Genomic DNA, 23,577 nt, shown 5'->3' with positions numbered 1-23,577 from the left:
AGAGCTGAAGGGACTGTGGAGTTCATCTGGCCCAACCCCTTTATTAGATGAGAAAGCCGAGGCCCATCGAGGTTAGACAGCCTGATCAAGGTCAGACAGTAGGTGGTGACAAAGCCAGCAGTTAGCCCTGAATTCTCCTGACTCAGCAGGAAGCCAAGCCCCCTCAAGTAGGATACAGGAAACTTGGCTGCTATCCCACCATATATAGACATGTTTCAAGATTAGCGTCTGGTCCTCATTCTTTCTCTCTCCCTCCCAAGAAGAACTGAATGCCTGTATGTTCCAGGGATTGGGATAGGTGCTGACGACAGAGACTTCCAGGTATGGTTGCAGCCCTGAGGAGGTCACAGGCTTCAGGGGAGGAAGACATAATAACCACTAGGCAATGGCAGTTTGGTGTGGTCACGCAGGACACTTAATGACCTCTAAGTGCACAGAGCCCTCCTGGCTGTGCCTGGGAACTTCAGGGACCACCTTCTGGAAGACAGGATGCCTGTGCTGAGTCTTGAAGAATGAGAGGGAGTCCAGCATGGGGCAGGCTTTGAGCAGGCCAAGGAGATCCTGAGAATTTCATTTCAGACAAGTGACTGGTGATGGTGTGAAGGGTGAATCTAAGAGGAGCAGAGGCTGGCAGGGGAGACCTGTGAGAAGGCAGTCATCTAAGGAAGAGATTATGAGGACATATGGTTGCAAGCGGTGGGCAGGAAGGAAAAGATGTAAGAATACATAAAAGGTAGCATAAGCAAACCTGCCAATTGGTGAAGAGGGGGAGTGAGGCAGAAGGAGGAGCCAGGCTGAGTCCTCAGGCTCTTCTTCCCCAGCCAGAGTCCTGATGGCTCCCTTCCGCAGCTCCAGGCTGCTGGCTGGCCATCTCCACGGACACAGCCTTCTGGCCTCTCAAACCCAAAGCTCCACTGGATTCTGCACAAAATCGTCTCCACCTCTTCATTTTCTGGTTTCAGTCAACAGTCCGCTACTGTCCTTTCCTTCAAGTTCCATTTCCAGCTTTTTGCTCCCCTTGTCGCCAGGGCTACCCTGTCCTTACCTTGGCTGAGCAGAGGACACCTCTCAGAGCAGCCCAGTGCGCCTGGCTCTCCCAGAGGCTGAGTTTTAAATGTGCATTTAATCACTTCCCCAAGTGGCTGCTTTTTACTCTGAGCAGCTGATTTATCTAAAATTTAGTTCTAAGTCCAAAACACATTTACCAAAAATTCGCTATTTGCTGAGCCCTCAGAATCTAATGATGAACAGGAGGTCAGTTTCTGGCCTCCAGGAAATGCTCAGAATACAAGGAGATCCTTCTCCACTTCTCAACTGCAAGACCCTCAACTCCAGGTCGCTTTCTTCACCTGGCTTTGGTGCATAGAATGGCAAAAAAAAAAAAAAAAAAAAAAAAGAAAGAAATCTGATGTAAAAACAAAATAAATGAACAACACAAATCCCCTTTGTTTTTGCTTTTGTTTTTGTTTTTGTTTTGAGACAGAGTCTTACTCTGTTGCCCAGGCTGGAGTGCAGTGGCGCGATCTCGGCTCACTGCAAGCTCCGCCTCCTGGGCGCACGCCATTCTCCTGCCTCAGCCTCCTGAGTAGCTGGGACTACAGGTGCCCACTACCACACGCGGCTAATTTTTTTATTTTTTAGTAGAGACGGGGTTTCATCGTGTTAGCCAGGATGGTCTTGATCTCCTGACTTGGTGATCCGCTCCCCTCAGCCTCCTAAAGTGCTGGGATTACAGGCATGAGCCACTGTGCCCAGTCAAGCCCCTTTGTTATAATGGGCCAGAGGTTAGAACAATTTAGGATCCAGTGATACGTCTGTCTGAGAGAAAAAAAAATTTGGCTTTTAGCTTTATTGTAGGTGCTTGATAAATGTTTGCAGAATAAATGAACATCGGGGCTAACACAGCATTCATTGCATAGGTCCTGTAAGACCTGCCTGAGAACAGGGCCAGGAGCCACCCCTTGGCATACTCTACGCCTGTCACTGGGCCCAGCAATCACAGAACTCAGGACATGGTGAGTGGGTAAGCTCTCAGTTCTTATGATCACATTCACACTTTGTAAAAATCAGTGGTATTTATTTGCCCTGGAAAAGAGCTGGATATTTAAAGTAGGTCCCTGCATCCTGAAATCTTTAATTATTCAAATCAATTCAACATTTACTAAGTAAGCACAGTGCAGGTTGTTCAGAGACATGACAGAACCAGTTCTGAGCCCCTGAGAATAGCAGTCTAGGTGGTGGGGGGATGGGGGTACAGCATGTGGCAGAAGTGTGAGCTCTGGGCGTCAGGCCCGTGTTTCACCCCAGGTCGCCCCCCCCAGCCACTGCAGTTCGGGCAGGCTACTGACACTGTCAGAGCTTTGGGCTTTTGTCCCTGCCTATCTCACCTTAGTGTGTTGGGTGGACTGTAAGAGACTGTATCAGGGCTGGATCAGGGCTGTCATGACAAAATACCACAGACCGAGGAACGTAAACAGATACTTATTTCCTCACACTTTTGGAGGGCAGAAGTCCAAGATCAAGGTGTTGGCAGGGTTGATTTCCTCTGAGGCCTCCTTCCTGGGGTTGCAGATGGCCACCTTCTCACTGTGTCTTCATATAGTCCTTCCCCCGTGCACCCCTGGTGTCTCTTTTTGTGCTCTAATTGTGCCTTCTAAGGACACCAGTCAGACTGGATTTTAACAATCTCATTTTATCTTAATCACCTCTTTAAAGGCCCTGATCTCCAAATACTGTTATATTCTAAGGTACTGGAGGTTAGGACTTCAACATATAAATTTTGGAGAACACAATTTTGCCCATAACAAAGACCAAATAAAATCAGTGTGCCACACCACACCATACTGTACCATACCATACTGTGGTACCATATCCTACTATACTAGATTGTACAAAATGCCTAGTATGATGTACCAGCCTGGTACATAGTAATTTGAATCTCTCTCCTCCTTCCCCTAGTGGGATAATAAAAGTTCACAGTAGGCCAGGTGTGATGGCTCATGCCTGTAATCCCAGCACTTTGGGAGGCCAAGGTGGGCAGATCACCTGAGGTCAGGAGTTCAAGACCAGCCTGGCCAACATGGTGAAACGCTGTCTCTACTAAAAATACAAAATTAGCCAGGCGTGGTGGTGGGTGCCTGTGATTCAAGCTACTCAGAAGGCTGAGGCATGAGAATCACTTGAACCTGGGAGATGGAGGTTGTAGTGAGCCAAAATCATGCCACTGCACACCATCCTGGGCAACAGAGTGAGACTCTGTCTACAAAAAGAAAAAAAAAGTTAACAATGACAATTTTTAGATAGAGGAAATGTAAAATTTGGCCCCTGTGGGTATAAATTGTCACTAAAATATGAATAAAGGCGATCCAAATTAATGAGTTTCCATTATCCAAGCTGTTTTGGAGATTCATATTTTTTGAAAGTTAGGTTTATTGAAGTATAAATATACATACCATATAATTCACCCTTTTAAAGTGTTCAATTTGTCCAAGGAGTTTTAACAGATGTGAATAGTCATGTAATGACCACACAATCAAGAGGGGCCTTCATGTTCTTTTGTGATTTCCTTCCCACTCTTGGCCTTTTGCAACATTGATCTGTTTTCTGTCTCTACAGTTTTGACTTTCCCACTGTGTCATATAAATGGAATTATATGGGACACAGTCATTTGTAATTAACTTCTTTCACTGAGCAAAATACTTTTGAGATTCATCCATGTTGCTGCATCTTGAGTTGGTTATCACTTACATGGATTTTTGTTATCAAGTAGTATTCCATTATATGGATATACCACAATTTGTTAAATCATCTGCTGGTTGATGAACATTTGAGTGGTTTCTACTTTTTGATGATTATGAACAGAGCTGTTATGAATATTAAAATACAAGTCTTTTTGGACATATGTTTTCCTTTGTCTTGGATAAATATCTAAGAATTGTGTTGCTGGTTGACTAAGGAAATGCTGAACTTTTTCACAAACTGCCAACTGTGTAGCATTTTTGCACCCGCCATTGGCAAAATATGCACGTTCCAATAGTTCCACACCCTTGCACTTGGTACTTTTAGTCTTTTTTAATGTTAGCCATTGTAGTGAGTGTGTAGTGGTATTTCACTGTGGTTTGGCTTGTATTTCCCCAAGGGCTAATGATGTGGGGTACACTTATCAAATATGTGCAAACATATATACACCTATGTCAGATATATGCTTTTCACATGTCTTATCACAGTCTGTAAAATTTTTCTCAACAGTGTCTTTGAAGAGCAGAAGTTTTAAATTTTGGCAAAGTCTAATTTGTTAATTTTACTTCTGTGATTCATGATTTTTGTCTGCTATCTAAACATCTTTACTTAATCCAAGGTCACAAAGGCTTTGTCTTCTATTTTTTCTTCCAAAAATTTAGACTTTAGTCTTTACACTTAGTAGTATGATCCATTTCAGGTTAATTTTTGTGTGTGGTTTGAGGTTAGCATCACGGTTAACTTTATACATATGAATGTCCAATTATACCAGTACAATTTTTTTAAAAGGCAATCCTTTCCCTCATTGAATTACTTAGACACTTTTGTCTAAAATCAGTTGGCCATATATGTGTGGACCTATTTCTGGATGCTATTCTGTTCCATTAATTTGTCTATACCGATTGTAACATCATACTTTCTTGATTGTTGTAGCTTTGTAGTAAGTCTTCAAATCAGGTAGTGCCAGTCTTCCAAATTTGTTCTTCTTTTTCAAAATTGTTCTTGCCATTCTAGTTCCTTTTCATTTCTCCATAAAGTCTAGAATCAGTTTGCCAATTCCTACACAAAACCAATCAGGATTTTTATCGGGATTACTTATTATCTACGAGGAAATTCAGTTTTTATAAATTAGATGAATGCCATTCCAAATTGTGGATAATGTTTGAAAACAAGCTTTTGGTATTTCAGTAAACTGGTTATTTTTAATTAGGTTGAATATTTACAAACCTATGATTGACATCTCCCCTTCTGATCCTAGGATGCAATTAAATAAAGAAAACCTCTGTGATTCTCTGGTGCTGACAACACCCTGGAATGCATCTACAGCTCCAGGGCCGCCATTTTGTCCTAAGAGGAAGCCAGCTTCCTCCCTCAGGTGAACTCTGTGTATGTTTGTGATGGTGAGGGAAAACCTAACAACCCAGACCCAGGAGAATCTGTCTGAGGCCCTCCCAAATACTCACCCTTCTCTCATTTGTCCAGAGCAAAGTTCATCCGGTTTATAAAAAGTGGTCTCCCTCAGCACAAGAACACCGCAGGCCCCCGGAGGAAAGTCTTCTGGGAAGAGGTTAAGGAGAGGCTGAGAAAAAGCCAGGACAGAGGCATGATATTCTGGAATCATTGCCACCACTAGTGCAGGGTCTTCTAGAGTAGGGGCCAGAATTGCCAGACAGCCAGCTCCCCTGGGGCTACTCTCAGAAAGCAGGCATTTCAGCAGCAGAATTGTTGCCTGTTTTCATACTGTGAATTGTTAGCGGGTTCTAAATAGACCATTCATGTTTTCCCTTTAGCACAGAAGGGGCTTACAACTCCAAATACCGCCATGGGTCTGACTGTTTCAAGTCAAAACATGTCCCAAACCACAGCCCTTGGGTGAGAGGAAGGGCTGGCCAAGGGCTTTGGAGGAAAAATAACCACCCACCAGCCTGGAAATTAGGGAGTTCACAGGAGGCCGAGTTGCCTTGCTCACAGACGCTGTAAGACTGAGGAGTTTTACCCATCGGGGTTAATCTGACAGTCACCTTCCCAACCAGTGCCTGCCTCCACCTCCCCTTTGCTCCCAGAAGGAAACCCAGGTCAAGAGGACGGAATGGTTACTCATGTCATGTGTGCTCAGCGGCTGCCCATCTCAGGGTCAGCGGTATGAACAGAGCACTCTGGAGGGGCAGGGTGAGGTTGCTTTGTGGGTAGTGGGATGCCACCTTCACTGTCCTTCAGTCCAATAAGACATGTAGCAAATGTAAATAAATCCAGTGACAACACATGAACAAGTCGTTGGCAAACGAAGTTCCTTTGACACAAAGCAGGAGGCTGCTGAGAGCAGTGGGAAGCCCTGGGCTGATGGGCCAGGATGGCATAGTAACTCACAGGAACAGGTCTCTCTGGAGTGGCCTGGGGAGAAGAGGGCAGAACTCATGACCAATAGAGACTATCTCCAGGTCATCTGGGTGATGAGTAGAAAAGCTCCAGAAGATAGCAGGAAGCTTGAGAAGGCAGCATAGGAGAAAGAAGAGGGAGGAAGGATCTCCACGTGGTAGTTGCTGGGAGGAAGGTCTGCCTGGGACCCAGGCTGGCCAGGGGTGGGGACTGGCTGCTTCTGCTCACAGTCTCGGCAGTGCTCATCCACTAGTGAGGGGTTGTTGGTGAGATTTGGTCCAGGAGGGACAAATATAGGACAGCTGTTTTGGTTGAACAAAGGAAGGCTAGGACATACTGGATGGGAGGTGGAGAAGGTGGCAGTGGTGATGCTGGCAAATGGTGTAACCAAAGTGTGATGATGATGGCATGGTAACCCAAGGCACATGTGTGAGTGGCACTGAATGGCTGTGTGCCTGGGGACCTGAGTTGGTATTATGGCTCCATCACTTCCTGCTGTGTGACCTTGGGGACGATATTCAACTTCTCTGAGGCTCAGTTTCCCCAGCCGTAAATGAGTGATCAGCACCCATTTATAAGGGATTGTCGGGATTATGTCAGAGAACATTTAGTCACTGCTCAATAAGCAGCAGAGACCGTAATGAGAATGGATCAACTGGGGACCCAGCAATGGTCTTGATGCCACATTTCACCTGAAGGATAAGGACTTTGCCACAGTTTGGTAGACTCGGCTTCTGCTAAGAAGACTGTCTCACTGGTAACTTGAGGGCAGGAACTCAGGGCTGAGCATGTTTCAATGTGGGAAGAGGCCTCAGTGTGCCCTGGGGTCTTCTTACGCATCCTGAGGACTCTACTTATTTCTATGTTGGAGGCTACTCAAGCTTTTCTTTTCCAATTACGTCTAAAGGGGGAAGGGGGAGACAGGTGTTTGAAGCCACCTCTGTGGCTTGTAGCAGGAGCCAGAGGGCCCAGGGCACCCGAATCCCACTGTATTGGCAGAAACACAAATACACAAATACCAGATGGATAATCTCAAGGATAAAAGACGATTTAGGGTGACCTGATTTAAAGCTTCCCTTTTTTCTTTTTTGGGCAAAGCCTGGGAGTAGGGGGTGGGAACTCAAGACAGAGCCTTGTTAGAGTCTTGAATTTTCACTTGTAGAGTGATGGAGCTTTGGAAAGGGGTTTCTCCTTCATGTTTCCCTCCCATCACATGCCATCAAACCTGATCTTTAAATCTAAAACCCCATTTGTATTCCAGTCTGATCATGGGAGACTTGTTTGCCTGTGGGCCCCAGCTTGAGTTTGTGATTGACAGGAAATGTCCAGAGGAGTCTACAGCAGACACAAAAAGCCTCTGGGAAATCAGCCAGCACTCCTCCCAGCATCCCCACCCACTAGATGGGCCACCGGGGAGCAGGATGGTGGCAGATCAGTCTCTACAATGGCTTTTTATTGGATTTTCTCTGTTGGTTGTATTCCACGCTATCAGTCCCTGATAGGACAGCAATCCACGAGAACCTAGCGTCAAGTTGATGGCCAAGTGCCGAGCATACCAATGACCAGAACTCTGCAAACAATTGGAGCAAGTGCTTGAAATCCCAGCCATGAGCCTGGCCGCTCTACATGAGGTCATGCATATGTCTTAGGTAACATACCAGTTGGCAATTACCAAACTCACCAGGATGATTTTCTTTTACCAGGGCTCCAACCACTGCAGCCCCCATTATAGTAACAACCTCTGATCCTCCTTCCAAAGGCATCAGGTGTGTAAGTCCTGCTTTTCTGTTTATTCAGTGGAGGGGACCCTGCAGAGAGGACAAGCAGCTACTGTCCTCAGCCCCTTTAAGCCAGGGATCCCTCCTTCATACAAAGGCGTTCCTGGGGATTTGCTTTCCTTGCGGTTTGTCGGTCACGTCTTATAGGGAAGGGGCTCATTGCCTGGATGCCTGTTCTAGCCTGAATGTGCCTTCCACAGCCGGCGTGTTCTGAGGGATGGGGGGCAGTTGGTTCGGGAAAGGGTAGGACAGGAGCAGGTCTGGGCTGTTGCCTAAGGTTAGCTCAGAGGGATAAAACTCCTGCACAGTAAAGGAGTTCTCAGCAGAGGTTAGCAGGTCTCCTGTCAGGGTGGCTTCAAGAATTCTTTCTTCAGAATGGCTTGAGCAAAAGCATATCTGGGAGCCAGATGAACTTGAGGCCTTTCCCTAGCCTGAACTCTTGGTCTTGTAGGGGCTGGTTCACTCTCTTATCCCATTTCAACAAGAGGGACGCTCCTTCATGCATCACCGGGGAGTCCCTGCACAGAACCTACCCATTCGTGGCTGCCCATTCTCACCACCTTCTCTTGAAGGATTCTTTCGAGTTCCTTTCCTGGGCTCTTGAAGCCCCTTGGAGTACGTGTTTGCAAACCTGCACCCTACCATCCCCGAGATCTTCAGAGGCGGGCTTTAGTCTGTTCAGATTTGTTTGCCGGTGACCAACTCAGTGGCATGCAGGGTGGACAAGTGGTTCTTAAACCCTCCCTGTGGCTCAGTTGCCTGAGGTGAGATGATATTCACAATGCCAATGCCTGGCCCCATGCCCAGAGATTCTGACTCAACTGACCTGAGGTCTGGACATGGGCAGTCTAAGCTCCCCAGGTGATTCTATGTGCAGCCATGATGGACGCCCAAAGGAGACCATCAACGAATCAAAACGGTGACTCTGACCAAGTGACACCTCCTTTTTTAAAATTTCTCTTTCTGGTGGTGAGGAAGCAGATTCTCAACCTCTATTCATCCTTAGCATTTATCCATGGTTAATATCATTTGTTTGAGCCATACAACTCTTGGAGAACCAAGTTCTGGAGGGAGAAGCTATTGGCAGGAGTGTCTGGAACTGCACGGAAGAACTCACTAAGTCTTATAAAATCCCTGCCTGCAACAGGTTGCGTGCTCTCATTCTCCTCCAGCTCTACTCCGTGCCTGCCACGGTTTACTACACTGTAGATCCTGGCTCCCAAACTTGGTACTTGTCAGAATCCCCCACTCCAGTAGTTACAAATCAGACCTTTTGAGGGGTCAGATGTGAGAGGCGGGGTGTGTGTATGTGTGTGTGTGTACGTATATGTGTGTATTTAAAGCCCCCTCAGTGATTCTTCTTACACATTTGCAGAGTGGGAACTGCCGTCCCAGGTCATCTCAGCTGGTCAGTCCATGTTGCTCAAAACTCTGGGGTGTGCTCTCCCCTGAGGGACTCTGAGTCCTTGTGGAAAGAGTTGTGGCAAGTCCAAAAGGGCTGTGTGTGAGGGTCTGGCAGGTGGGGGGCAGGCAGCCCTGGGGGGATCATCCATGTGGACAAGATGTTTTGTGCCAAATTGTGACACACCCAAGAAGACTGAATAGAGCCTCATCCAGGGTGAAGATGAGTGAGATCTGATCCGAAAGCAATTGTTGAGGTCCAGTCCCACAGGCCGCACGCTAAAGCTGTGGGACTTCAGAGGAAGAGAGTCTGGGACTTTGGATTAGTAACATGATGTGAACGGATGAAGTTAAAGCTTTGTCTCCTTCTTCCCATGTCATCTACATAGGAAAACTAGAGACAAGGACATAGAAATAGGAGATGAAGCTGATTTGAAAAGCCACCAGAGCTCTGAGAGGAGTAGTACCCATTCTGTGTCACACCATCACCGTTCTCACCTGTGGCTGACTGCAGCACCTGAAGCTCGACCAGCTGCAGTCTGTCACCAACATGAAGTTGCTCCTAGAGCACTCTTTATTCCTTTAAAAATGATAAAATACTACAAGCACGAAGGACTATAGAGAATATCGTCCCTATGTCTCCATATTTGCTTCAGCTGATGTTTTAAAAGACTAGAACATTGTTAACCCTCACCTGTGCCATTTCCTGCCCTCTCCCTGCTCTTCAGAAATTGGTATTTATGTTTCCCATGAATGTTTTTATACTTTTACTACACATGTAAGTATCCACACATAATAGATGATATGGTTTTGCAAGCTTTCAAACTTTACATAAATGATGTCTTACTGTATCCTTTGCATGTTTTTCATTCACTGTTGTGTTTCTGAGGTTTATCGCTGTTGATACAAGATCAATTTCATTATTATCTATTCATTCTTTTTCTGATGGGTGCTAAGATTGTGTCCCATTTTTTACTGTTAGAAATCACGCTACAACATTATTTACAATGTATGTTCTGTAGCCATGTCCTTAAACACAGGTGTTCGACTCTGCGATCATCGCGGCCCTCAGACCTGCTCCTCGCCTGGACTAGGCTCTGCTCTGGGGTCACCCTTCCCCAGCATGCAACTTGACTCTTGAAGACCAAGTTTCACTTGAAGACCACGTCTTACACCAGAATTCTCCCTGGATCATCCTTGTCAGGGATTCCTACCCTACCTTGCCACCCACACCTGGCCCCTCCTAAAAGGAATGTTCTTTGGCAGGAACGAAGAGCATGTGCTCGGTTGTAGGGTGAGAAGACCTCATGTGAGTGGTCAGTTTTAACTGGACCTCAAAGGAGGCTGTTTCCAGAGGCAAGGAGAAATGGGCGAGTTTTCTTGGCGAAGGGGCAGCAAGAGCCAGCATAGGCAAAGGAACGTGGCAGTGTCAGGAGAGGACCAGGCAAAGAGCTGGCCAGCAGATGGAAGCTGAGTGCTGCTGGAGAGTAGGAGGCTGGATTAGTAACATGATGTGAACTGAGGAAGTTAAACATTTGTCTCCTCCACCAGATCACTGCATTTTAGCTCTGTAGAAGGAAGCGGCCTGGAGACCCTGAGGAGCAGAAACAGTGGCTCACTCCTGTGCTTCTGTGGTCTGTTTCCTCACTTTTCCCCTTCCGTCAAGTGTTGAGGCTCTGTGGAGTTCAGCTTCCTCTTCCCTCCATCACTCATATCCCACTTCCCATCACCGGCTTCCATGCAAGAGAACTCCAGGTTACTGGCCTCGGGCAGCAGTCCAGCTGTTACCAGTAAACCGGAAGCTGACGTCACTAACAAGAGTTCAGGGAGCACCAAGAGGCAGACCAGAGGTCTCCTAAGCTTGACTCCTCTTCGGCACGAGACTAAGGAAGCGCCCCAAGTGCCAGTCAGAGGTGTGGGAGACCAGCTTGTGTGTGTGTGAGAGAGACAGGGGAAGGCAGGTGGAGTTAGGGAGCTCTTTCAGCTTAGCTGGGCTTAGTGATTTCAAGTGAGCCTCTGCTGGGAGAAATGGGTTTGTTGTTACTGAAAGAACAAGTTTGGGTCTCAAGTTTTCTTTTGCCTTATTTGACAGCTCATAAAACTCCGCAGCAAATCGGAACTTCCAGCTCCACGGCTTGGAGGAAGAAGCCTAGGAATAGTTACCGACTCCTTCCCCTGTCCTTGGCTTGACCTCCCTCCCTCCCTCCTTCTCACCACACCATTTAGAAATCATGAAGACAATCTGTTCCCAAGAGCAAGGGTGGAGGGTGGAAGGCTGGCTGGGCTGATGGGACCAACGCTTGTCAGAAATGAACAGGCCCATGCGACAGTGAAGACAATGCAGAGGGAAAGAGCTTTTGGCTTCATGCTTTGACAAAGTGCCCTGAGACTGTATGTGCATGTGTGTATTTCTGTTCGGTAAATCCTGGAAGGCCAGTGCAGTGGGAGAATCCAGATGTTTTCAGCCTCCAAAATGTGCCAGGTAGTTATAGTTGACAGTGGAGTATGTGAGAAACTATACGGTACTGGCCTCATTCTTCATGCTGCCACTCTGGCCTTTGACTTTGGAGTGGGGAATTTCTTAAATTCACACATCCCTGACCCCTTTTGTGGGTGACCCAGGCCCTGGCATACACTGTGCAATTAACAAATGTCAGCTGAATGAGTAGAATGAATAAACAAAAAAGAGTCATTGTGTAACAGAAGGTTGTTTATTAAGCACTTCCTGTGGGAGCTCCTCAAGTCAAACTCATGAGAAAATGACTGTTTTTAGTAGGCTACAGAAGGTTAAGTGACTTGTCCAAGGTCTCATAGACAGGACTGTGTGTGTGCACATGGCGTGTGTGTGTGTGTGTGTGTGTGTGTGTGTGTGTCTGTGTGTGGTGGGGAGTATGCAGGAGAGAAGGTTCATGGCATTATTTTATGCATTGCCCATTCTTGCACCTTCATCAAGTCTGAATTTGTGAATTTGCTGAGGCTGATAGGACAGTGTGGGTTGTCGCTGGAAGTTGGAGGAGGTGACAACCAGGTTAGGGGCCTTCCATGTGGATGCCTGCTGTACCACATATCCTGTAAAAACAGAACATTTACGAATGGTAAGAGAAGCCCTTATGTACACAAAATAGGGAGGGCAAAAGAGAGGAGGGACAAGGACACCAAAAGGGTCTTTTGCAGATATTTAGAATGGCCTCCTCCATGAGAAAGGAAAGAAGAAAGACATAAAAGAGAACAAAGCCAGGCCAACTCTTAAAAATTATTTAATAGAAAGTCCAATGTCAAAATGTAACAATAAACAAAAATACACATGTATAAATATGTATATATAATTAGACCTATACACTTTCTCAGACCCTTTTCAAAATGGAATAGAATCATCATTACATCTTGGTGGTCAAATCAAAAATAATATTCAAGCGACATGGGCCCACTTCTGCGTGGGGGGTAGTACTACTGGAGCACTTCGAGGGTTCAAAGAATTCCAATCAGGAGAGAGCTGGGGATATTGCCAGTGTCCTTTTCTGGAGACCCAGAGAGGGAAGGTGAACAATTGCATGGCTCTGTCCAGTGTACCTGACCTTTGCTTAGCACCTGCAGCCACTACTGTCTAGGGATAGCTCTCCTTTAGGGTTTTGAATTATTTACATTTATGTTGTTCGTGAGTGAGTTTTCTTGCCTCATCTCCCAGATTTGAAGTTCCTGGGGATTCTGCCTTAGGACTTTCTTATTCTGCAGGCCAAATGTTGCACAGTGGTTTGGGGTGCTATTCTGGCGTGCTGATTTGCATTAAAGCAAAGGTGTTCAAAGTGAGATGTGTACATACCAGGAGGTACCCAAGGTCTCCCTCAGGAGTTCAGAGAGAGAATGCCAGACCTCTGTTTATAATATTTTGTGTCTTATTCATTTAAAGTTTCTATGCTGTGTACTTTTTATAATGTGCCTAATATATTAGTACAAAAGTAAAGGGATATATGCTTTACATAAATTAATAAACATACAGAGAGAGTGCATCTCACAAAGATTTTGCTGACAGGCATGTGTAATTGAAACAGATGGGGGCCCACTGCTTTGCAGAATTCATGTGCAGGCAGAGTGGTTAGGGAGGCCACCTTCCGGGCTCCCACGCTCACCTGAGGAAGCCTCTGCAGGTGTTCAGAAGAGCAGTGCTCCAAGATACCTCCCAGACCTGATTGAGAGGTGATGCTTCGTAATCTTGATGCAAGATTTTCCTTGAATGTAAGGCCACGTTCCTAAATAAAATGCAAATACCCTTGGGAAGAGCAAATATGCAGCCATTAACAACCAGCATGGAGGCATTTTGATCCTTTCCTGGCAATGAGGTGGAGGTGAGTAGGAAGTGGGCCAGGGTAGAAAATGGGGAGAGGTGCCCTAAGGCAAACTTGGCTTATATTCCATGAACACATTGGCCCTAAGGGGACCTGCCAGGGCTCTAGTTTTTAAATGGGTGAATGTGAGGCCAAATGTTTGTTGGTTTCCAGCATCAGGATTACCGCTGGACAAACTCTAATCTAAACACCTGGGCCTGTGGAACATCTGAGTGGGAATTGCTAGCCACAGAATTACAGACTCCTCAGGGAAGAGCCAGAGGAAGATCTGGAAAAAGTGGCTGTTTGAGCTAACATCTTTCCGAGGGGCCAGAAAGCTGGTGTTGCTGTTGAGTATGCCAGGAGGGCAGCGGTGGGGGTTTTGCCAAAAAGGTCAGCCCCAAGGTGCAGCAAGGCCCAGCGTCCCTTAGCTAGGAAAATTGCCTTCAGCCCCAACTCCTCCAGCCTCTCAGGGGAACTGTCTTCTGTTTGAGCTTTTTCTTGAGTTTCTGTAAACAGTGTTGGCTTATAGCTGGTCTTTTGATACGTCTAATTCTTTTCCTTTCTCCTAAACATTTTTCTAATTATTTTTCTGGGGTGGGGAGGGGGAGAAAAAAAACCCAATGCTCTAAACTCTGAGGTTATTTGGAAAACCTAAAAGGCACTGCAAGTTGTCTCCATAGAGAGATTCCGCTTGTCTCTGAGCCTTCCCTGACTCACATCTGCAGAGCTCCCAGCTCTGGCAGCCTCCAGGTGCCTGCGAGGTCTTCCCTCCACAGCTGTCTAGGCCTATGGGTATTTTCCACTTGCATACAATTTGTCTGTGCTTTTTAAAAGTCTCCTTTCTTTGGCAGGACTCGGGTGTGTATTTGGGACCCAGCAGAGGCTTGGCCACCGGGTGTATGTGACCTAATCCAGGGGAAGGCTGTTCAAGAGAGCTGCCTTTAGTTAGGATCACACACTAGACAGGGAAGCCCTCTGCTGCTTCCCGTATATTTATTTTAGGGTGCATTCTCATCCCTGGGTCTAGGCCAGCCTGGTCCCAAAAGGTATTTTTAGCCTTGGTGGCTCTAAAGAAGGTCATGCTGACCCAGAGCTGTCCCCTTTATGTCTCCAAACCAGATCCAGCCCAGGTTAAAGTCCTTGAATTCGAATAGCTTTTGGCAGAGGAAGAGGAGTTGGGGCTGGGTAAGGGACAGAGGACACCCTGGGATAAATCATCTCAGCAAGCACCCGTGCACTGCCGCGGTGAGGAGGGAAAGCCGGGCCCTGATTGTGACCACACCTTACCTGTCTGGAGGACCTCAGCAGTGGGCTGCAGACGACACAGCACCACCTAAAGCTCTTATTTATGCTCCCTGAATCCCCGGCAAAGCCCCAGGAACCCTCTGTGGCTGGCCCGGCTCACTGTCCTGTCCTTGTCTCTTGCTCTTCTCTCTCCCTCTCCAAGTCCAAGCCCCAGCCTCTGTACTGCAGGCTGGCCCCAGACAGTCCACACCGGCCCTCCTTTGGGCTGAATCCTGTGCTGTCCTCTCAGCCTGAAGTCCTCTAGTAACACTCTCCCTCAGCCCTCTGACACATCTGGGCTTTGATATCACCTCTTTCAGGAAGCCCCTGATTACCAGAACTGGGCTGGCTGCCACCGTGAGATGCTCCCACAGCACTCAGGACTTTTCCCTGTAGGGTACTTCCGCACTGCCTCCCTCGCTATGGCTAGGTTCCTCGAGGGTGGGTTTAGTTCAATTGTGCTTTGCTTGCAATTAGCACAGTGCCTGGAGTGTACCAGGGGCTCCAGAAATAAATGAGTTCAGTGAATGAATCCTTAAGACTGGAAAGGCAATGCTAAAAATGCTACACCTGGGTCAACCCAGATGAAGGACCCCAACTCCACACACTGGGGTTAGAGCATCCCAGTGGAGCTGCTGAAATGCCACAGTCAAGTCCACATGGATGAGGGGGATGGTGTGTGAGGCATGCGGTGGTTGTATGTGGCTGGACCAGGCACACGACATTAGGGATGTGTCCATTATGCGTGTAAGGCTGGGAAAGGATGTCAGCCACAATACCCCAGCTGGCGGCCCAGACGAGTCAAGCAGATGTAGTAGGGCATCCGGGCACAGACAGGGCACAAAGTGAGACGAGTAGCAGACCTCGATTCTCCCATGTGAGTTGAACTCAAACTTTCTCAAGAGTGATGGCTGGTTTTTCCTGTTTCGGTATCCCTATAGTTATACTAATACTTTCCTAGACATTATCTTGGAGATTACAGAAAGGCAAAATACAGCTCTTTCTTGAACTATTTCAATGATAAATTTCCTTTCTCCATGTATCTCTCTGTATATGTATGTATGCGTGTGTATGTGTATGTGTGTTAAGAAAATGGATCAGAATCTAAAATCCTAGTAAGGCAGCTGCCTGGATCTATTCCAGGAAAAGAATAATTTTATGAATTTGCATCTTGGTTTGAATGGAAAAACTGGCTTGAAATCTATTGCAAAATTTTCTTTGCTAGCTCGCCTGTCAAGAGAGAACAGTCCCTGAAGGTCTGGACTGAAATGCCAGGACACAGGGCCTATTCTCTCCCTTTGGAGTCCATGCCAAGAGGTCCCCCTAAGGCTCTAGAATTATTTTCAACCCTAGAGACCCTAAGGGATCTCTGCCTGAGTTCATGGTGTTCTTTATACTGCCTCTAAGTCTTAATCAAATTCAAAGCCTTGGGCTAAAGATGGAAGCAAAGAAGGGCGAAATCAGGGTAGAGAGGGCAGACACTATCAGAATGGAGCCTTCAGTTTAGAGGTGAATCTTCCCGAAATAGAGCAATTTCTGTGGTTCCCAAGTTATAAGGGCCATTGCCCACATCATGATGAAGGGACATGACAGCTGCCAGGTTAGAAAGAAGCAGGATCTTGGGGGCCACATTTCAAAGGAAAACTGGACATGACAGCCCCTTTACACAGGGACATTCTTTTGCTTCCTTCGAACAAAGTAAGTAAGGGTGGGAGTAGGTCCCTTCTAGGCAGCACCTTTAACAGTTGCTATGGAGACATGAGTCATCTTTAGAGGATGTGATTTAAGAAGCAAGAAGAGGAACTCTGAGGAGTTCCTGGGCTCTTCCGACCTTGGAACAAGTTATTTAAATGTCTATCCAAGTCATTACACGACTATCTAAAACACGTAAGGTGTCAAAAGAGATTCGCATCTAGTTTCAGTGCTTAAATGGACCTGGAACATACAGATCCCCGGTCCAAAGATCAAAAAGAGACATCAAACCCTAGCCCACAAGAAAGGATTTCAATACAAGTCAGTGGTCCAGCATTGCCTTTCCTTCATGCTTGGAGATCAGATTGTCCCAGACCCCCAGGCAGGTTAAGACTTTTAACCTTAAAAAGATACAGCCTGTGATGAAACAAGCCTTGGGAACCCAGGAAAGGAATCACAGCACTAGAAAGCCTGTTCTGGTTGCATCTGGTTTCTAACTGCAGAAATACCTGGTTCCTTTTCCAGATGCTAGAAGGATTCCAAGGGGAGAGACGTGTGCCTAAATTCCCAAAGCCTTTTCCTCTGGGCACTGAAGTCCTCCTGTTAGCCAGTGGCCTCTCCTGGTGTGTGTGCAGCTCAGACAGGGGAGGCCAAATAAAACACTCCCCATGAGGAAACCAAGCTGGTGAGGAGCCAGAGAGAGATTCTGGAAAGCAGATGCCCCCAGGGGTTGTTTTCACAGTGTTGTGAAGGGCATATAGTCACAATAAAAAGAATTTGGAAAATACTTGAATGACATCTTTCCTTCTTTCAACATAGGCATTTACGTTGGATAGATGCATTCCACACTTAAGATCTATTATTTAGAACGTGGGGGTAATAGATCCACTTCACAGGATTATCAGGAGGATGACACAAAACAATTATAAAATGCCTAGCACAGTATCTGGCACAGAGTGAGTATAAATGACAAATATTAGTTCCTTTTTCCTCTTCTCCTGAGAGTAGATTCCAGATAAGGTACAAGAGTCTCCTGAAAAACATGGCATAGCTTGTGAGTCCTAAGGTTTGTCCCAGAGGTATTCACTCATAAGCCTCATCTTTACCATAGCTTTTTGACCCTTTTCCAGAGACATACAAAAAGGTGACTGCTGAAGTCAAGGATACCATTCCCCCCTTGGAAAAACACATCCATTCATTGGCAAAAGGCAATTTATAGACCTCATTGATGGAACTCCAAAAGGTTTATTGCAGGCACATGTGTAGTGTGACAGCCAACTGCCTAACCCAGCTCCTACCAGGCACTGGAGTCCAGGCATCCACTCATGATATCATGAGGCCAAAGTTCCTGCTTCAAGCCACCTTTTCATTATGCCCCTAAATACACATTCCCTCCCCACCAATCATGCCTTATTATTTTTTTGGTTGGGGTTTTAAACAACAAAAAGTCCAATCTCTGAGAGGTATGAAGACATAAAGCTCTGAGAATGCCTTCCAGCAGGGAAGCGTGGAAGGCAGATCTTACGTAAAACTGTAGTGTGCAATCTAATATCCTTTTTCTTTAGGGGAGGCAGGAAGGACAGAACTTTAGATACCAATTATTTTGCCTTTCATAAAGAACATATCAGAGTCCCGAAGTCTAAGATTCCAACTCAGTATTTTCTTGGATTAAGAATTTGAAAATATTTCTTCCTTTAAAACTCAACATGTTTAACCATGCTTCTTTTCTATGACTAGTAGAGATAGAACACTTCTAAATTCTTGCCCAGTGTCAAAGCTGGACTTGTAATCCACATGCCAACCTGCTTCACAGGCAACGAGGTAAAGTTTGTAAGAGGTATCATCTCTGTTTTTTAGCAGGCTTATGGGAGAGTCTTGCCCTAAGAGAAAAACAGGGATGAGGCTGGGAAGAGGATAAAGTTAGAGCAGGATAAAGTTATAAGAAGATAACAAAGCAGGATGACATCACATGGGACTAAGAAGGGGACTGCATCATCCCTGGACCTGCTCCTGGGGGCTGTCGGCTTGTGGGCGTGGCCGCTTCAGATGCCCAGGTGAGCCCTGACACAGAGGTGCTTCCTCACCTTACAGTGAGGAGCGGATGGGGCCAGTACAAAGACTGAAGAACCAGCCCTCCTCCTGGGTCCGTCTTTGCTAAATTGAGTCATTCCAGCCCAGGCTCAGATCATGGGCACTGTGGACGGAGAGAGACCCGTCTTCCAGCAGGCTGCTGTGTGCGTGGCTGCTGCCGTTTCTGAGGACTGACCTAGTTTTCTCATCTCTGGACTTTATACCTTCTTTGTCCCTAAATAGACCACAACACCACTCTGTGTTCTCTGCAAGCCTGGGGCTAGGAAGCATCGCTGAGGTAAAGGCCTTTTTTAAGGTTCTCTGCCAATACCAAACACGTCTTCAATTATGAGAGCAGTACTCCATGATCCTGAATCTCCGCCAACCAAAAGAGAGCTGTGCACACACTGCTGAACTTTTACAACTCTACAACTCAGAGGACATAAGGCATGTGCAAGCCAGCTGTAAATCTTGTTGACAGTCTTGCCCCACCCACTGGCCACTAGGCAGCTGGATTTTCAATTTCACCCCGCACACGGCCAGTCTATCAACCCTCTCTGCTTAATGCTCTCAGTTCATTTCTCATCATTTTTCTACCTCCACTCACCAGGCCACGTCCCCTCCCTTCCTCCTTCCAGCTTCCTGAGCCCCATACATATAACAACTAGCAGAGTGCACCAGCACATACATTGGATTATTCTTTTCATTGTGTCTGAGCCAATCTGCTTAATGTTCACATACACATGGGGAAAAAAAGGTAAAATATTTTTGCTTTAGATCCTTTCAGAAGGCATAAAAAAATAAAGTACAAACACGAATCACTTGACAATTTTATGATTAAAACCAACAAATGGAAAACAGACAGTGTTGGGTGTTGCTGACATAATCAAGCATTTCATGCGGATTTCTGGATGTACCAAATGTGTCTGAAGAACTCACTTTCGCACAACAAAGATGTATCCAGTGTTAAACACCGGAGCCAGAAGCCGGGTGAAAAGCTGGTGGTTCAGGGCAACATCACTTCCGGCTTTATTAAACACTCAAAAGTCAGGTTCCCAAGAAACGCTTGGATCTATGCACAAGTGTAACATGTCAAAAGTGTTCAATGTGACCAAGAGAAATGACATGAGCATGTTTCATCTTCGGGTAGAGGGTGGTGGTTTTCTGGGAAGACTGTGTGAGACACCGAGTAAAGAAATCAAATGGAAGACGTTTAGCATGTGCTTAATTCTTGCTTGATAAGAACAAGAAATCCCGGAAAAGGTCATCCACAGAACAGTGAACAAAGTCCCCAGTGAACAAGTTTGAGGTGGGGCTTAGCAGTTCGTTTACAGTTGTGGAAAACTATTTTAGTCACTTGGCCAAAAACCGTATGAGGGGAGGCAACCTGAAACCCTAGACTACTTGACTCTCCCTGCATTTTTCTACTTGAAGCAGGATAAAAAAGCCTAACATTTTGGCTGCATCTCTATTTATGTAACAGCCACAGCTGCTCCCCAAAATAGCTGCTGTTGGCCAAAAGAATTACGGGATTTTGTTGCTAATATGTGAATCTATTGTCCTTAGCACTCTGCTAAGTTTCCTTCCCTTCCTTTTTGCCGTCCCAGGTCTAAAAGGAGATAGGGAATCTCACTATTAGCACATCAGTGGTGCCCTCAGTTATGTGGATAGATTTTAAAATCGAGGCTCATCTTTTTGGCAAGAGCAAACTGACACAGAACATCTTAACTCCCCACCTTCTGCGGGTGGCTAACATCGAGGCCCTTCAAAGTCACAACCCCAAAAGAGAGAAACATACAGTGCTCCTGTCTTTTTGTGGGACAAACCCAAACCCGGACTGCTGGCGTGGCATTTAATAGGATGCCCTCCCCTGAAAGTAACAAAGAGAACCCTCGTCAAAGCTATCAAACACATTAAAAAAATACAAAAGTTATTTTCTCCTTTTGATTGCTATTTACTTGTGACAATATTTGTTAAAAATATCACTTCTGTCTTTGAGAAGAGATCATTCTCTTCATATAGTATGGAAAAATAAACTCTGCTGAACACTCACTCAGTCAACATTCCCCACCATTGCCAGAGGCGTTTGGCTTTCACATCTCCAAATATCATCATAAGCATAAAAGTATTATGTTGTTGAGTAGGCAAACACTTTTGCTATGTCTAGTGTGCTGGAAGTAAGAGAAAAAGGAAGTGGCAAGGCTCATGTAGCATTTTGAAGGGGGAGAGTTACGAAATAGGATGGTTTATTTGCTAACAAAATGAAAGGTAACAAGGTGGTTTCAGGCCCTCCTAAAAAGTCATAGGATGTCCCCTCACCTCTTCAGTCCACTTTCAGCCTTGCTAATGCTTGGTAAATTATTAATGGAAGGGTAGGCAGCCCTTTAGGCTAATTATCAGTGTCAATGCAAAGGAGGGCTCAACTTCTGCACCCAGGATCATCTTAAAACACTGAGCTGGATGAATGGGAGAAGACAAGGATCCATAAAAACAGTAAAATGTTTATTTTCTTAGAAAAAAAAGTGAGGAAGAGGGATTCAAAATGATTGTGATCACACTTCCATCTGCATCTGAGCAAAGCCAATGTTGCAAGCTTAATTCTTGATTAAGATACCTATTAAATCAAACAACCTGCCACTCACTCCTACGTCACTTCCAGGAGTCACATCACAGCATGCTTTTAATTGATAATAGCTTCTCTACTTCTTCTGAGCAGAGAAACAAGGCTTGGCATAGCAACCATCCCATCTCCAAAGCTCAACACTGCCAGTAAGAAGCAAGGCTCAGTCCATCTCTAGACTGCGTGCGAGAGATGGGGAGGAAGGAGAGAGGGCAGGAGATGCTTGTCTTAGAAGCAGAACCAGTTTAGAAGAGAAGTTTGATATCTGAGTTCACCACTACCTCATCTTATAGAAAATAGGTTGGAGAGCATCTGTAAAACCAACAGTATCTTTAAGGTGAAATTGCAGAATTTTGCTGTATACCTGGACACAAGAGAAGTGAAAAGTTGCAACAAGTTTTAACTAGCAGCAACAAAGAAAGTTCGATAACAGTTTTTTTTGTTTGTTTTTAGCAATATTCCTTTGCAAGTTCATTAAGAAACACTGTAATTTAATGGGGCGTACGATATGGAACGATCTTCTTTTGCTATAGTGCTGTTCGCTGAATAGAACCGACCTTTGCAAAGATTTCAACTGGGGTGTAACCTATTTACACAGTAGTAGCTCCTGGTTTGAGTGGTAAAATTGGTGCTATGTGATATCCTCTTCTTCCGAACAGTAATCCCGACCCTTGGAGGGAAAAAGAAAAAAGAGCATGTGAATGATAAATTCAAAGCAGAGCCTGAAATAGTTACTTGTAATCAATTTTCTCTCAGTGTGTCTCCTTGCAACAGAATCCAGGCTTTGTCAGTGATAGCTGGCACTGGGGTAGCTACGTCATAAATACATGTTAGCTGATTTATAAGCTATACATACCTCAAGGCATGAGAGTTTTACCAAGCCCCAAGTAAGCCCTTACTTTATGTTGGTAAGAATTTATATTATAATAGTCATATTCAAGAGTCAGCCTTTCACTAAGAAATTACGAAATGGCCAATCCATTCAGGAGATCAATTTCTTATCAGGAAGAATGAACAAGCCACATTCTACAGCTACATCCCCGTGCCTGAAACTCAACATTCTACAGAGGGAGAGCATACGATCCAGGGATGTCTGAGTTTAATTCACTCTAAAACGGATTACAAAAAACAACAAACAAGAATCCTTTAGACACGCCTAACAGGTCTATGCTTGGTATGTGTGGGATGCACAAGAGAGGCAAAGATGCTTCTGATTCATTTGCTAACAAAACAGGTTATCTGAAGCTCTAAGGACTATGTACAATGGTTACCTGTGAACATATTTTATCCTTTCTCCTCTAGGTCATAAACTCAATGAAGACATGATTGGGGCTGGGCTTTAAGGATCCACATTTAACCAAGCCAGCTTGTCTTGGTCAAAACACATGACTCTCTTGGTCTGTAACCCATCACAGATAGTAAACAACAAAGGCACCTGTCCTGCCTGTGTTCTGATGTCATAGATAAGGGTTTTCTAAAAAGTCAGGTGTTATTATCATTTGTTTCCTTCAACTTTTTCTTCTAAAATACACACTACATGTTTCATTTCTTTTTTGGCGGGGGTGGGGGATGTTCTTTTAAAAGCAGAATTTTCAAAATAACTGAAACTTATTTCTAAGAGTACCAATACTTAACGATAATAATAATTTTGCATATAACTATTTCTCAGATGTATTACATGTTTTTTGGCCACATTATCTATATAACAGAAATATTTTACATTTTCCTAATATTTAAGCATTATCAAAATGGATTATTTTGTGTCATGTGGCTGGGTGCTAATCTTGGCTCTGTGACTTCCTAGCTCTGGGATCCTGGTAAAATTACCTCTCTGTGTCTCAGTTTCTTCATTTGTAAAATGAAGAGAACAATAGTACCTATTTCACAGAATTGTTGAAAATTAAATGAGTTAATAGTATTAAAGTGATTAAATCATTTCTGGCCTATACTTTTACACATGATGTATATGTGCCCATGCCCGTGTGTGTTTGGCAAATTAAAAAATATTGCTGGCTGGGCACGGTGGCTCACACCTGTAATCCTGCACTTTGGGAGGCCGAGGCTGTTGGATCACCTGAGGTCAGGAATTCGAGGCCAGCCTGGCCAACATGGTGAAACCCCATCTCTACTAAAAATACAAAAACTAGCTGGGTGTGGTGGCGGGCACCTGTAGTCCCAGCTACTTGGGAGGCTAAGGCAGGAGAATCGCTTGAACCTGGGAGGCGGAGATTGCAGTGAGCCAAGATCGCGCCATTGCACTGCAGCCTGGGCAACAGAGTGAGACTGTGTCTCA

At 45.4% G+C, this 23,577-nt stretch overlaps 1 protein-coding gene and 1 long non-coding RNA gene across 2 annotated transcripts in view; one reads left to right on the top strand and one right to left on the bottom strand.

Annotated features, from left to right (window-relative positions):
- The first annotated feature begins 1,898 nt into the window (after nucleotides 1-1,898).
- Nucleotides 1,899-7,933, top strand: LOC135968893 (uncharacterized). The gene is made up of 3 exons (XR_010583923.2): nucleotides 1,899-2,015; nucleotides 4,997-5,113; nucleotides 7,818-7,933. It is a non-coding gene; the product is annotated as an uncharacterized lncRNA (long non-coding RNA).
- A 4,601-nt stretch (nucleotides 7,934-12,534) lies between these two features.
- C1H1orf21 (chromosome 1 C1orf21 homolog) overlaps nucleotides 12,535-23,577 on the bottom strand; it is a 250,448-nt gene continuing 239,405 nt past the window's right edge. Inside the window, exon 6 of the mRNA XM_005540223.5 lies at nucleotides 12,535-21,954. Coding sequence (XP_005540280.1) covers nucleotides 21,916-21,954 — 39 coding nt within the window. The 3' untranslated portion in view covers nucleotides 12,535-21,915. The remainder of the gene's footprint in view (nucleotides 21,955-23,577) is intronic.

This window comes from Macaca fascicularis, chromosome 1 (assembly GCF_037993035.2).
Source record: "Macaca fascicularis isolate 582-1 chromosome 1, T2T-MFA8v1.1".
Taxonomy (NCBI): domain Eukaryota; kingdom Metazoa; phylum Chordata; class Mammalia; order Primates; family Cercopithecidae; genus Macaca; species Macaca fascicularis.
The sequence above is the reverse complement of the archived record's forward strand: the minus strand, read 5'-3'. Positions and strand labels throughout refer to the sequence as shown.